We start from the raw sequence: 14,033 nt of genomic DNA on the forward strand, positions 1-14,033 counted from the left end.
TCTGTTATTTTTAATGCAATATTTGCCACATTAATTACCTTATCAAGCCATTATTTTTTTCTGTAGTTATTGACAATTTGGGCAGATTCTGGGCTCCATGCCTTTGTCTTCACACTGTATCTGCGTATCTTCTAGAGTTTAAACTTCGTACGTCGGTGAATCTGCATGAATGACTGAATCTAGAGTTGAAGTCCTGAGACTTGATGATGTGCAATACAAAACAGGCAATTTATCATTTCTTACATTTCCTGTTCACTGCTGCTGAATGAAAAAAATCTGAGCCGCGGAGCAACGGTGATATTTTGTAGCATTAATGAAACTGCTGATTTCACTTCTGCTATTTAAGCCACAGATGTATTCTGAGCCAGTTAGATTGACACTTTTCTCTTTGGGCAGCTTGGTAATCACCACCTGGTGGAGGAAACAAGGATTTGAGTTGTTGCCATCATTACTGGCACCTCCAGTGCTGTTTTTTTTTTTTTTTGCTGGAGTTCTGCAATTCTTCTTCAAGCTGATAATTTAACATTTTAACGAGCTCCATGTTTTGATTAGCTCACAGTTAAAAGAATCCAACAGCGTTATGTGCAGAAATGTTCTGCATCGTAGAAACTAGATTTGAGGAAATCGACTACAAAATGCGCGACACCTGCAATCCCACAATAAATTTCAGGCCCTGAAACAACCTCTGTTCCCTCCTGCTCACAGTGAGACAGAAAAAGACTTTCAAATGGCAGATGCAACTAAATTAGACAGTTAGAAATTTATTATTGTTGAATACGTACCTTGTTGGCTGCGAGTCTTACAAAATTCCCAGTCGCTCTCTACCAGGGAGGAAGTTGCTGAATGCACTAATGTATGCACGCACTTATTGGCCGATGTTCCGGTCGACATCTAATCTGTTCCTATGTGTCCCAACATGATGTTTATTCTATTCTCAAGAAACCCAGCTTGGACTCCTCAACTTAATATTTACTGACTCACTCTCACCTTAACATTTATACATTCATCAGAAAGTAGCATTTATCACAAACTTAAATTAAATAGCTATCTGAACTTGTTGCAAAAATATTCATCCATTAATGTTTTTTGGACACCAACTGTTAAAGTTTTTTTGGTTTGTGGTTTTCCCTCAGGATCAAACAGACGGTGGTTCTCCAGTCAGCAGATCAGTGCTGCTGATCTCAGAACGAAATGCTCGTCACGTTGTAGGAGTTCTCCGTTATCTGGAACGAACTGACGCGCCACTTCCGCCTGTACTGTTCTCCTTTGCTGAGGGGGTACATGTGGCCCGCGAAGACCAGAAGACAGATCGACCTTTTTGCAGCTATCTGAAGAGCTTTGGATTCTGCAGGTATGGTTTAGTTCAGATAAGTCACACTTTTACATCTCAAAAAGTGACATTGATGTTGTAGTTACTGCTATTACCCAAGTTTATGTAGAGTCTTACAATGGGAAGAATAGGAATTTGATACACTGCTGATTTTGCAGGTTTTTGTTTGTGCTTTTTTAAACAAAAAATCATGTCTTTAGTCTTTAGTTTTCATCATACGTACTCTTCAACAATAAGTGTGAAATAAAAACAAAAACCCATAAATTCTCGTCCACCAATGCTTTAAGCTCTCTGATACACCCAAAAACTGTTGAGTCGGAGTATTTCCATTGAATTTCCATCATCAACTTGATGGAAATCATGTCTTGAGTTGAATAATTAATCAATTATTAATCAAACTAATTCCTGTTTGTGTGTACTAACTAGAAAACAGAAATGACAGCCAATGAAGGAATGAATATACATCAGTAATCCCAGAGGAAATTCACATTAAAACAAGTAAAGTTGCTTGGTAACTTTTTCTTTAAGCTGATACCGATAACCAATAGTTTTGGAAATAAATGATTAAACCAACATTTGCTGAAAAGATCAGACAAAGCCATTTCTCAGATGAACATCTATTCAAATAAGTAGCAATACTTAATGAGGTAAAAAAAATAAAATAAAGGCCTCTACAACTGATCTGGAAATCAAAATAAATACAAAGTGAAAGAAAAAATGTTTGTTCAAAATAGAGTCAAAGTACATTTATTTATGTTATTAATGTATAATAGTTTTTATGGATCAATCTAAATATCCACAGTAAAGATTAGTCAAGTCAGCATACACCCTGCTGGTAAAGAGAACGATGAAGCAGAAGCTTGTCATTTACGTTAATGTCGATTAAAGTGTGAATGCATTTGATCATCGCATCAAACTAGAAGACGCGTCTGAAAAACAGCGACAGCTCAGCATGGTAAACCGAGGCTACAAGTGGCTGAGAAACACCGCCATGTAGGACGAGGGCGGTAATTTATTTTAGGTATTGAATAATCTATTTATTATTCTGATGATTAATCAAGTAATTTAATAAGAAAATTAAAAAAATAAAAATATTGGTAAATTCTGCTAGGCTGGCCATTGCCTTCCTGTGCAATTCCACTCGAAAAAAGTTCTCATATCCAACCCACACTCCTCTTGACTTGGATTCAATCAGTATCAGCAGAAGGAGAAGTTTACATTTCTGCACTGTTACATGTTACATGTTGCTTTCTAAAAACCATAAGCTTAAGGAGTTGACTAAATAAAAAAGCAAAGGGACATTTCCAACAAGTCTGTGTGAGTTTGGTGTAAAAGCTGTTTTCTCCTAATTTAGGTATTAGAAAAGATGATCAGCAAGAGGAAAAATATTGCCACATTTAAATTCTGTCCCTGCAGGGATAGGAGTGTGTGTCCTGATCGTCACAGAATCAACCCTCAGTCAGATCAGTCTGCTCTTCCTTCATCCGGAGTCATTGAAGTGAGAGAGTTTGTTTGTTTTGAAGCCTTTTTCTCTATTCTGGTTATACATGAAAACATTAAATGGATCATTTTCGAAATATTTGGCAAGACCAGTTTTGTCAGATGTTCTTCTTATGTACTTCTAGGTCTTACCGCTCTACATTAAGACAGCATCTGTCTTCTATGGTCGTTTGGTCAGACAGAATGACAAGGAGTTTGATAAAATGGCCTCCGAGATGATGTCTTATTATGCTGACAAGAAACCTGGAGCCAAGGAGCTGCTGGAAGGAGCTTTATATGCAGTTCAAGAGGACGAGATCTTCCACAGGTTTGTGATAGTGGCAGCCATGCATTTTTCATAAGTGTTCTTATTCATAAAATGCATTGACATTGTTTATTACTGAGGTTGTTTCAGGAATGTTACAAGGACTGCACTTAATTACCTTGTTTTCAGTTTGTCCAGCTTGATACTTCTTATCAAGCTGGACAATAAATGTCAACACACAAAAATCAGGGAGTTTCACACACCCTTTATTTTCATTCATTACGGAAGTGTTTCCAAAGTTGCAATGACGTGGCAAAACTAATATTTCTAAGAAAATGAGGAACTAGGTGAGTTTGTTAGGTTAGTTTGAATTGTATAAAAGTATAAAGTAATTTACCAAAGGGGCACAGAGGCTCCAAAGCTACCGGATTAGGAGAGTCTCCTGTACCCCATATATAGAGGTTCGACCCAAGCTCGACTTCCATCCTTAGTTCTTTTGCCACAGTTCTCCCTCCTCCCCCTGTTTGTCCCTTTCCAGTCGCATTACTGTCAAATAAGGGCTACAAAAAAATCTGAATAATGTGCGGCAAGGGGGCATGATATCTTTTTTTTGTTTTCTTTTTTTTTCATTCATCAATTGATAAGTGTCACCACTATTAACATGCACAATTGTGGTCAACGTCATATGACTCCTATATGTGCAGCTGTCCAAGATGAGCAGACCGATCATCAGTACCAGACAGTGTATAGGGGAAAAAATGTCAGACTCGACTTTGTGCAACTTTTTGGTCCACAGTGAAAGAAGATCTTTGCTGCTGCTGAAGAGGTTTGGGATAATGTGTTGTTTTTTTGTTTTGTTTTTTGTTCTTTTCATTCTGCATAATAGACTTCTGTCTAAGCTGTATTTTGCTACTATTTGCTGTGAATAAATCCTGCAGAAGTTACTGTGAAACATTTTGCTGGTGGGCCGCCACTCATTACGCTTTCCACCGGCCTAAGCAATATTAATTTTGGGGAGACTCAGGTCAGGGTTCTTTTTGTTCAATGGAACTCCATAACCACTGTCTGACTTCATCAGTCTGCTAACAACTTCAACCAATGAAGTGCAAAAAATTTATATTTATTTTAATTGTATTTTTTTTCTATTATGTTTCCCATTTTTTAAACTTTATAGTTGATGTTTAGGTATAGTTAAAATATATTGCAATAACACGTATATAGCTAGTGATATTTTCAAATTTTCTGTCAACTTTTAACTTTTTTGTTTTTTATTCACAGACAGGCTGCTGGATTGTTGCCATAGCGCCCCTGCCACCGAGTATTCTAGGGGAAACCCTGATATATTTGTGAGATTTATGTAATGTTCCTGTGTGCTTCCTGGCAGAGTGAAGATCCTGGCGCTACCTGACCATGGTCAAAGCATCTTTTACAAGGTCTTGGTTCAGTTCATTGACATTGGAAAGGAGAGTGATGTCAAATCCCATCAGATCCTTGAGCTGCCGCCACAGTTTCATTCTCTGCCTCACCAAGCCGTCGAGATGGTGGTCTGCAGGGTGAAGCCAGCTGATGCTGAGATTGAGTGGCATCCAAAGGTCTTTCCACTTCCTCACATCGCATTAATGCATAATCACATCACTTAGACAATCATTACTAATGATTACTTCTTTTCTATTTTTTTTATTTATTTTTTTTTTAGTACTTTTAAATTTTTTCTTTTCATTTATTCAATAGACCGGGGTAACTTGATATGTGATGACAGGTGGAAATAGAAAAACAGTTGGTGCCATTTTGGACAGTTTACAGCAGTTTACCAGATCCTTGATAGTGAGGTCAATGTGTCTTAAATTCCTTCATCGATGCCTACCAATAAGTGTCTTTCAGGAATTCCCCACAGACGTTTGCAAACAGCTCCGATTTTTTACCGTTTTTTTTGTTGTTGTTTTTAATGGCACTGACTTTGCATATCAACAGGAACTCATTCAAAGGACGGCTCCAAATGCACAGCAGGCAGAAAAAAAAATACAAGTCAGGTCAAAGGAGCAGAGAAGAAAAAAGCCTTACTTTTTTCTGTGTAAGGCTTTATGGACCTTACCAGAGGGGCCGCTTTTCATTGGCTGATGCACATTCTACGTGGTCACGTGGGTGGCCGTCTCACAAACACACGCTTCTTGTTAGCTAAGTACAGCATAATAGCAGTTCTGATACAACTTCTACACCTTGAAGCCTGTCTGCTGCACAGTCTTACATTAGCTAAACAGATCAATATGCAATGTGTGCTGTAATTGACATACACTAAAATTTTATTTTAGCAGAAAAGGCTTTGGACTAAACTGTTACTTGTGTTAGCCACTCTAGCACCAAGTACAGCTAGTCAATCAACCATCGCTGTGTTCAGGGAAGCGCTGATTAATAATCCAGAAATAAATATCAAGCCTGGAAACTTGATATCGTAACGGACTGAATGTTTTGTTTTTAACGTAATCTTTGCTCGTCTTGCGGGGTGCAGGCGGTTGATACGGTAACAGGTGTGCTTAAACTACAAAGAGAGAGAGAGAGTAAAAAGGTACGAGTGGTTTTGAGTTGATCACCTGTTCAGGTTATTTTACTTTTGTTTACCTTTGCTGCGGCGCATTACAGCCGCTGTAGTTTCTAAAGGTTGGACTAATTACGTCGTTCGTTTGTGAGTTTACGTCATTCACAATAAACATCAAATAGATATTTATTGCCATTTGTTTAACAAACAAATGGCTTCTTTACCTTAACAGAGCTCTTTGGTTCCTCTTATCAGTCTGTAGCTTCTCATATTGAGGTCATCAAATCAAATTCCAGATCTACCATAACTGACTGACACCTGCTGGCCTCAAGTTTGCGACCAGCTTGTGACTGAAAAACCAGTAACCTCCTCCCAGATGATGACATGAACTTGTTATTTCCTCTGTCCATTGTAGTAGCTGATATATTGTGAAAATCCGGTAGAAATGATGCATGACTAATGGAGTCATGTTTACATAGAAATAATGCGCTACAAGGCTTTGCTTGTGAGACTTGCGGTCACGTGGGTCGGTTGTGGGCGGAGCTTGGTAAGGTCCATTGTCTAAAGCCTTACACAATAAAAAAGCAATAAATTTTTACATACTACTACCAAAGGTAAATTTGTATTTTTATTATTAAACAAAGGTGTTTATTCTGATGGTTATAGAAAATGCAGTTAAGCTATGATTAAAGAAAAAAATACCTCATGAATTTAAGAAAACAATAGTTCCCTAAGTCTGAAATAATTAACATAAGTGTTGACAGTGTGAATTTTGTCCATAAATTAAACATCTCAGCATCATCATACAATCCTAAAATAAAGATCCACTTTGGGTGGCAGAACTCAGCTCATTTTTTTTTTAAACAATTGATTGTGATAGTCACAGTAATCCTGTGATTAACCAGACTAAAAGTTTAATTGCTTCGATGCCCTATTAATTGTGTTGACAACATTCCCAAACAATTCATTTTGGGAGTTTCAGTTATTTGTGAGGTTGTGGAAATGTTTCTAAATAAAGTTCATGCAAGTTTTCAAGAAACAAGATTCTCTTTTTCCTGCTTGCAGGTCACCAGAGCAATCAGCCAGAAGATCCGAGGTCTGCAGCATCGAGCCAGAGCCGTTCTGTGCCTGGGGAATACAGTTTTTGTCGATCCTATGGTGAATTTCCTTTTTTTTCCCCATTTTATTTGATTGATTTTCAGAACTTTATGTGAACAAGAATACAAAAGCAATCACACAAAAACAATCCACCTCAAATCAACACGGAGCAACACGGAGTCTGCATGAAAATATACACAAAATACAGACGTTCCCTGATGTGATTTAAAGTAGAATGTCAGCAAGCTGTCAAAGGGCAGGAACGTAAATAGTACATTGAAGGTAAAAAAAAAAAAAAGCAGTCAGTCCTCATCTCCAGGTGATATCGAAGCTTATGTAAGAAAGATTGCAATGGTTTACAGATTCTCTGAAATTTGTCAGACTTTTGATGAAGATCAGGAGTCAGTTTTTCGACCTTGATAATGGCAGAGATTTGTGCTCTCCACATGTCAGCTGTATGGGCCCGACGTTCTGACCATCTCGGTAATATATGTTAATATGTTAATATATGTTTCTTGGCCAGAAATAAGAGGATTACAAGCAAAGATCTGCATTAAATAGAATGCTTGGAGCATGATTAAAAAGACAGAAGGAGAGAGTCAGCAGTTCTTATTTTAACCTTGTCATTCAATCAGAGTTGCATCTATTTAATAAAAATTGCTGTGCCGAGGGAGCCCTATGGTTAAAGCACTGGAGGCTGTCTCAAGTTGAAGGACTATACAGCTATTGTATGGGATTAAGTTATATATAAGAATTTCACTTCTATTTTTTTATTTATGTTTTCAATCTGTCTTTCATTAGGTACGAGTTACTCAGATGCCAGGCACAAAAACATTTATAAATGAGTACAATGTGCAGACTGAGATCCTAAAGACAGGGATGGGAGTCAGTAACCCCGAGCATCTGGACTTCTTCAGAGCAGCGGTTCAAGAAAATAGCAGCAAAGACGGAGAAGAAAAGGAGCAGAGAGGAGATCACGCATCAAGGTTAGAAAAAAAAGTTACATTCTGAAAGTAAACTGGTGGGTACATATCTATATTTACTTTCCTGATGAGGGTAAGTACAACATTTTTACTGTAATTTACAGAATGGAAGTTTGCTGCTTGGAGAAATGCCGTCTGTTACATTTGCTGGACTCAGTTGATAGTTATTGTTGTGTTGTAAAAGTTCCAGTTTCGTAATATAGTTTCATCATCCCGAAATGTACTTATGGTAGAGCAATTAAAAACAAATGACAGACTAATGCTAGTAAATGAGAACAAACCTTGGAAATACAAACTTAAAACAAAACAATAAGATTAAAATTCATAGTTTAAATAAATGTGGTTCAAATAAAAAAATAAATAAAAAAAACTATGAAAAAACTTCAATATAGGTCCCCATTCCTATTGTCTTCATTTTATTAAAATGTTCCTCTAAATAATAGCATAATAAAACAAAGGATAATAATGCATTTATTGTGTAGGATAGTAATGTTAGGACCTGCCAGAGCCTGTTTGTGGGTCCCTCCGGCCCCACGGCTGACCTCTGGACTTCAGGTCCTTGCTCCTCCACCAACGGACCTCAAACTCTCGTCTCCTCCGACGTTGTGTCTGTGTCTAAACAAAATCAAATTGCATTTCATGTAATCTGGAGATTTTTTTCTTATTTCCTTATTATGGTAAATTGGATTTTAAAATGTGTTAGAATGATCATAAAATGTGTGTGACAATGCAGACCCAACAACTACAGGCTAATTGCTCATGTAAACATTAATTATGTGACGATTTGGGAAAAATTGGGAAATTCAGCAGCGATTGTCATTTAAGGTCTCACCAGTTGTGATGCCTAAAAGTAGCCTGATCATACGACAGGTTAGTTAGATGCTTTTCCTTTTCAGTTCCATGTTGGGCCGTCTTTGGATTCTCTTAGCTCTGTTCCTCTTGCCTGGAGGGATCTTCAGCATTGGATATCATTAGGTCAAAAATGTGATCAACTAGAGTACCATTTTGCTCAATGATTATACTATAATTTTTGGGAAAAGCTTTGTGGTCAATACACTGTTGTCCACCTGCCTCTCCATCCTTTTTTCACTGACTCAGCTCTCAGCACTGGGTGAGAGAAGCTCTGTGTAACATCGGTAACGCCCGATGTTGGTTATTTTTTAACATATTGGCTGGGCCAATATGAACAACCATTACTGATTTTCATCTTGTTTGTGTTTCTAGAGAGGAGAACAGGGGGTTGTGGTGATGTTTGCTCAAACTAAGATGTAACTGGTGTTTTAAACAGAAACTGTGATTTATGTCTGCAGCGACGAAGACAGAAGAGGAATTTGCGAAAGTAATCCTGCTGCCTCCATGAACCTTCATGAAAACGGTAAAATGGAGTTCTAACTCCACATCAGCTTTTCATATTTGCTCTGTTGAAAGCATCGCATCCTCTAACGGTGACATCCCATAAAGACGTAACTGTGCATTGGTCTGTGCACCAAAGCACTTTCATTCCCCCTGAAAAAGAAAACGGGGTCAGCTCAGCAGATTAACAGGTCAGTATGGACAAGATGTGTAGATAATCACACTTACATAAGCAGCTGCACAAAGGTGTGCTGTGTAATTGTGGAATGGTTTAATTGGCACTGATGGAGAACATCCCCAATAAAAGAATTTGGAGGGAACATGTGTTCAGAAACTATATTGATCTGCTGGGAAATGTTGATGATGGTTTATTAGCGTTTAGATTTCCCAGAGTGGTCATGCTGGGGTTCTGTACAGACCTTGTCCCAGCCTTTCAGGAGCTACACTTTAACGGCGCAGCTGGAGCTGCTGACAGGTCGAAACGGTCATCCCTCAATCAAGTCATGTCAGTTTTCTGAATGTGTCTTTGAATAGAAAGCCTTTCTATTCTTTAAATATGCAACTTGTATGCAGAACAGTCCTAATAAATATAGATGTCCATTGGTCTGCTTCAGCACACAATTCAGCCATTTGGAATAAACTTCCACATTTGCCACTCAAATTAAAGGACTCTCTAATGCACTGCCTGTCTTTAATCTCTGCTCTACTTTTCCAACAAGTATTACCACTTGGATTAATCAACACTGGCTTTCTTATTTTATTTTTATTTTTTTTATTAGATTTTTATTTTCTGTAAAGTATATTAGTTTTGTTTTTTGTGAAGTGATGTTCCCTGAAATACACCTTTTTTAACTACTACAAGTAAGAACCATTGCTATGGTTATTGGGACACGTAGTGCCAGCCTTCAGGGTATATATACTAATTACATATGTACTTATGGGTGGCGACAGGGCGGACCATCAGCTCAGCTCCATTTCCCGCAGATTGGGATATATGTGAAGGAAAGTTGCGCAGCCATGTGCGTGCCCATAATTTTATACATAAGATTTTTTTGTTGTTCAAATTTGTCCCTACACTGATTTTTAGTGTGAAAGCTGCACGTTCTTTTCTACAGGAGGTTCTGGTTATTTCTGCCCATTTACAGTAAACAATAGCCGTTCCACTGTTACCAACTCAGCAACTTTCTTGCTATATTTAGCAACATTTCAGACAAAAAAAAAAATTGGTATTGGCCAAAATAGGAATCAGCAGGTAAGGCTTTTTAAAGATCGGTAATCAGCGATCGGCCAGAAAACTGCCATTGGTGCAGCCCTAAACAAAACCATAAATATATTCATCAGTTCCACCTGGTGGTTAGTTTTCCTGGGGTAATCAGCTTTTGTGTGTTTACAGGCGAGCCTGATGGTGATGAGCAAGTTGTGTCCAGAGATGAAACGGTCTGCAATGACCTGTCAAAGAGGTGCAAAATAATTATTTTGTTAGATGATCTTTAGAATGTTATTGAGTGGTTTGGAATTGGCATCACCTACTTTTAATACTAGAAAAGAGGATGTATGTAAATGTCATGATGAACTTTAAGTGATCTTATTTTGTGGGAACTTCTTAAACAGAAGTTGTTCCGGTGTTATTTTAGTAAATATAAGAATGTCGTTTACGACAGAAAAGTGACTAGTAACATTGCTGATTTGAAAACTTATACGGCTAATTAAAAGTGAAATTGCTTTTCGAACCTTTCTTGTGTTCTGTCTGCTTGCATTCCAGTTTATACCCTCAGGTTGTTTGGTACCAGACCTGTGACTCTGTAATCATAACAGTGAAGTTGATGAACCCAGAGGGTCAACGTTGCAATTTCTACACAGACAGAGTTGTTTACAGGTCAGTCATGATCACAACACTAAAGGCTCATTTATTGTCATTCTGCTCAATATTCAGTTTAACCTTTTTTTCCCCCCACAGTATTGGTAGTGGATACATGCAATGAACACAGCCTGTTTGTGCAGTTTGAACACACACAAAAATAATTGTAGTGTGGTTATGTTTTTCCTCTAATATAACTTTGTAACACATCCATGTTTCATGTGTTACTTCAGTTATATTGTGTGCAATCTCCTGTTTGACTCCTTTCGGCCAGTGCTTGTCAGCAGGTGTTTTGTCTGATTGTTTATCCACCTTTTACTGGTCGAAACTCTGTCATATGTTTATACCACACTGTGGCCAGATCAACCTTTTCAATATCTGAGGATCAGGATCAGATTGGCCACTTTGGTTGTTTAAATCGTTTAATGCACTAAAAGTCACCTCAGTTTGTCTCAGGTAAACTGTTGTGTTGCCCAGGTTGGCTTGGACCGTTAAGTCATTTTCATCTTTTACCAGATGGATTTTGTCTCGTTCTGCTCTTACAGGCTTCTTGTCTGATATGAAAGTAGTGTATTAACCTCGTGATGCATTTGCTCATTTTTGTAAGTGACACTAAAGCCGCTTCTCCACTAGACTGGCTGTAACCAGTTGAGCCCAAGTCCGCCTCAGCCAGATCCATCTAAATTAGCAGATCCTGAACCTGCTAATTCATTACTTGAATGTTATGAAAGGTTTTGGTTTGAAATGCTCAGAAGATGTTTTGCCCCTAGAACATCATGTAGGTTTGGTTGTATTCCATTTATCTTAAGTTTAGATGTTTAAACTTCAGCTTATAGACGCTCTTTAAACACCATCTCAGTAATTCTGCTTCAAGAACTTGAAAAATCGAAGAATTTGTTGACTAGTTGTTAACTATTTACAGGTCAATATCACCTTAATTTGGCAGTGATAAAAAAAAAAAAGTGAACTGTAAAACTGCTGTTAAATGTGATGCTGGATTCCTCTTTCAGTGGTTGCTGTAGTGTGGTATTAAACTCTACCTCAATTGAAGCTGCTGATTTTAGACTGAAACTTTCTGCTTCTGTTTCCACTAAAATAAAACTGTAAAAGGCTTTCTTTTGTGTTCAGTGGCAGTGTGAACGGTCGTTCCTACAGGGCTGACCTGGAGCTTCACCAAAACATAGAAGCCGACATTTGCCACTGGGAAATGAAGTCCAATCAGCCTGTTCTTAAACTGGTAAAACAGCAGCAAGGACACTGGGAGAGACTCATCAGGAGTAAGGTACCAAAATCATGCTGACTCTGTCAAGATTATTTCAACAGTAAAGTAGTACAAAGTGTGATACATGATGGAAACACAACACAGTTAACAAACAACACAAAAAAAACCCATTTTGTTACAGTGGCAGATTAAACAGAAGAAATAAAAGGTTGTAATCCAGACCAGAATGAATCTATCCAGTGAGAAACTGAAACAAATGTTGGTGTTCAGAGAAAAAGGTGACTTTAAAAAGTGGTTTCATTCCACAGAATATTTTTGTGAGTTACGACATGGACCATGTTGACGACGACGAAGAAAAATCATCAAGTTGTAAGACAAAATCTGTCAAAACATTTTGAAAAATACAACAAGTAAAATGTTGGAGCTCATGCAGATGCTCATTGTGGTTTTTTTTGTTGTTTTTTTTAGGTGTGTTTGTGGAGAATACAGGAGAGGACTGCTGCTACCTGAACTCAGAGAGCGGCAGCGATAGTGACTGAACCCAAAATGTTCTTGTTGTTTCCATCTTCACCTTTTCCCTTTTAGATATATTTCAGATTCCTTTTGCAGTTGGTTTTATTGTTCTTACTTGTGGAGTTTAGATGGGTGCCCTTCATAGGCCAACATTTGGAGTCTGAAATCTAGTTGTTTGGAAATTGTCGTTTTTTTTTTTTTTAATCTATTGTTTCAGTCGCAGATGAGCAAATACTAAAAGATTCATTTTCATTCATTCATTTTATTTTATGTCAGCATTCATTTAGGTCTGGGTATATAGGTCAAGACACATGACTGTTTTCTTCCTTTAAAAACAATTCATAATCAGATTTAATGATAGCTTGTGACAGCGTGGGCAATTGAGAAACCAAATTTTGTTGTTAACTTGTAAAAATTAAACAGAATTGAATTGTTCCCCCATCTCTTGTTCAAATAATTGCTTGGAAATGTGATAAATAATTTCATTACCTTTGAGCTGTTTCAAGTTGGGATCCAGCTAGGCTCTGTGCGTCTTTGTGTGTATTATGTATGGAGGCAGAATCCTGACAAAGTTAACAATAAATATGGAAATAAATTAATGGCTTGATAAAGTAATAAATTTGGTAACTTCTCTGATTATCAAATGTAGCATTAATAAATTTATAATTTCCGCAATATTAATTTAACATCATTATCATTTATCCCACCTGCAGTCCTAAGAGGGGTGGAGTAGACTCTGTGTGAACTTTTTACCCTGTGCGTGGTCCCACTGGTGTCACGCTGATCTCACTGAGATCCATGGTTTTGGAAACTGACAGTACTCCCCTACCACTTTCCTGCTGTCTGACTGTGACATCTGCTGCGCTCTTCCTGAGTGTCAAGCTAGTACAGTGTGAGGCTTATTATCAAAAAGTAAGAAAATAAACTGTATAATTAAATATTAAAAATAATCTATTTGGATGCTATATTTGGCACATGAATCACTTTATCTAGCCACTTATTACTTTCTGTGTTTATTCACAATTTTGTTAAGATCCTTTTCTAAACATATAAGGGCACCATAAAATTGGGAATTAAAATTAGCCCCCTGGTGCCAGCTTGAGATTTGCCAAGATTGGTACAGTCCTAAGCAAAATATGCAGCACTAATGTTCAGTCACTTCTGTTGATGTAATTAACACCTTTTTGCAACAAATGCTGCCTCAAGGTATTTTACAAAAAAAATGGCCTCTAATCATATCCGGCTTCATAGAATCTAATTTGGTTCAAATTCACTTTAAAATAATCCAACCGGTTAAGATCCACGTTCAAAGTCAATGTTATTGAAATTTACAAATTGAATTAATAATACAGTACCAACTGGTAATTGTCTACTGTAAGGAAACCCAACCCAGTACATC

General features: G+C 37.5%; 1 protein-coding gene across 4 annotated transcripts in view; it reads left to right on the top strand.

The window, feature by feature from the left end:
- The window catches only part of tdrd12 (tudor domain containing 12), a 30,578-nt gene extending 17,503 nt beyond the window's left edge, over window positions 1-13,075 (top strand). For 3 of the 4 annotated variants that reach the window (XM_044124043.1, XM_044124045.1, XM_044124044.1), the window contains 12 exons: window positions 1,134-1,351; window positions 2,747-2,828; window positions 2,956-3,137; window positions 4,459-4,666; window positions 6,673-6,765; window positions 7,507-7,691; window positions 8,999-9,063; window positions 10,435-10,501; window positions 10,804-10,917; window positions 12,028-12,181; window positions 12,430-12,490; window positions 12,590-13,075. In XM_044124043.1, the coding sequence (XP_043979978.1) occupies window positions 1,134-1,351; window positions 2,747-2,828; window positions 2,956-3,137; window positions 4,459-4,666; window positions 6,673-6,765; window positions 7,507-7,691; window positions 8,999-9,063; window positions 10,435-10,501; window positions 10,804-10,917; window positions 12,028-12,181; window positions 12,430-12,490; window positions 12,590-12,660 (1,500 nt within the window). In that variant the 3' untranslated portion in view covers window positions 12,661-13,075. Of the gene's footprint in view, window positions 1-1,133; window positions 1,352-2,746; window positions 2,829-2,955; window positions 3,138-4,458; window positions 4,667-6,672; window positions 6,766-7,506; window positions 7,692-8,998; window positions 9,064-10,434; window positions 10,502-10,803; window positions 10,918-12,027; window positions 12,182-12,302; window positions 12,385-12,429; window positions 12,491-12,589 lie in introns of those variants that run through there. The other variant, XM_044124046.1, reaches the window with a different exon arrangement.
- Window positions 13,076-14,033: the final 958 nt, after the last annotated feature.

Source organism: Gambusia affinis, linkage group LG08 (genome assembly GCF_019740435.1).
Source record: "Gambusia affinis linkage group LG08, SWU_Gaff_1.0, whole genome shotgun sequence".
Classification (NCBI taxonomy): domain Eukaryota; kingdom Metazoa; phylum Chordata; class Actinopteri; order Cyprinodontiformes; family Poeciliidae; genus Gambusia; species Gambusia affinis.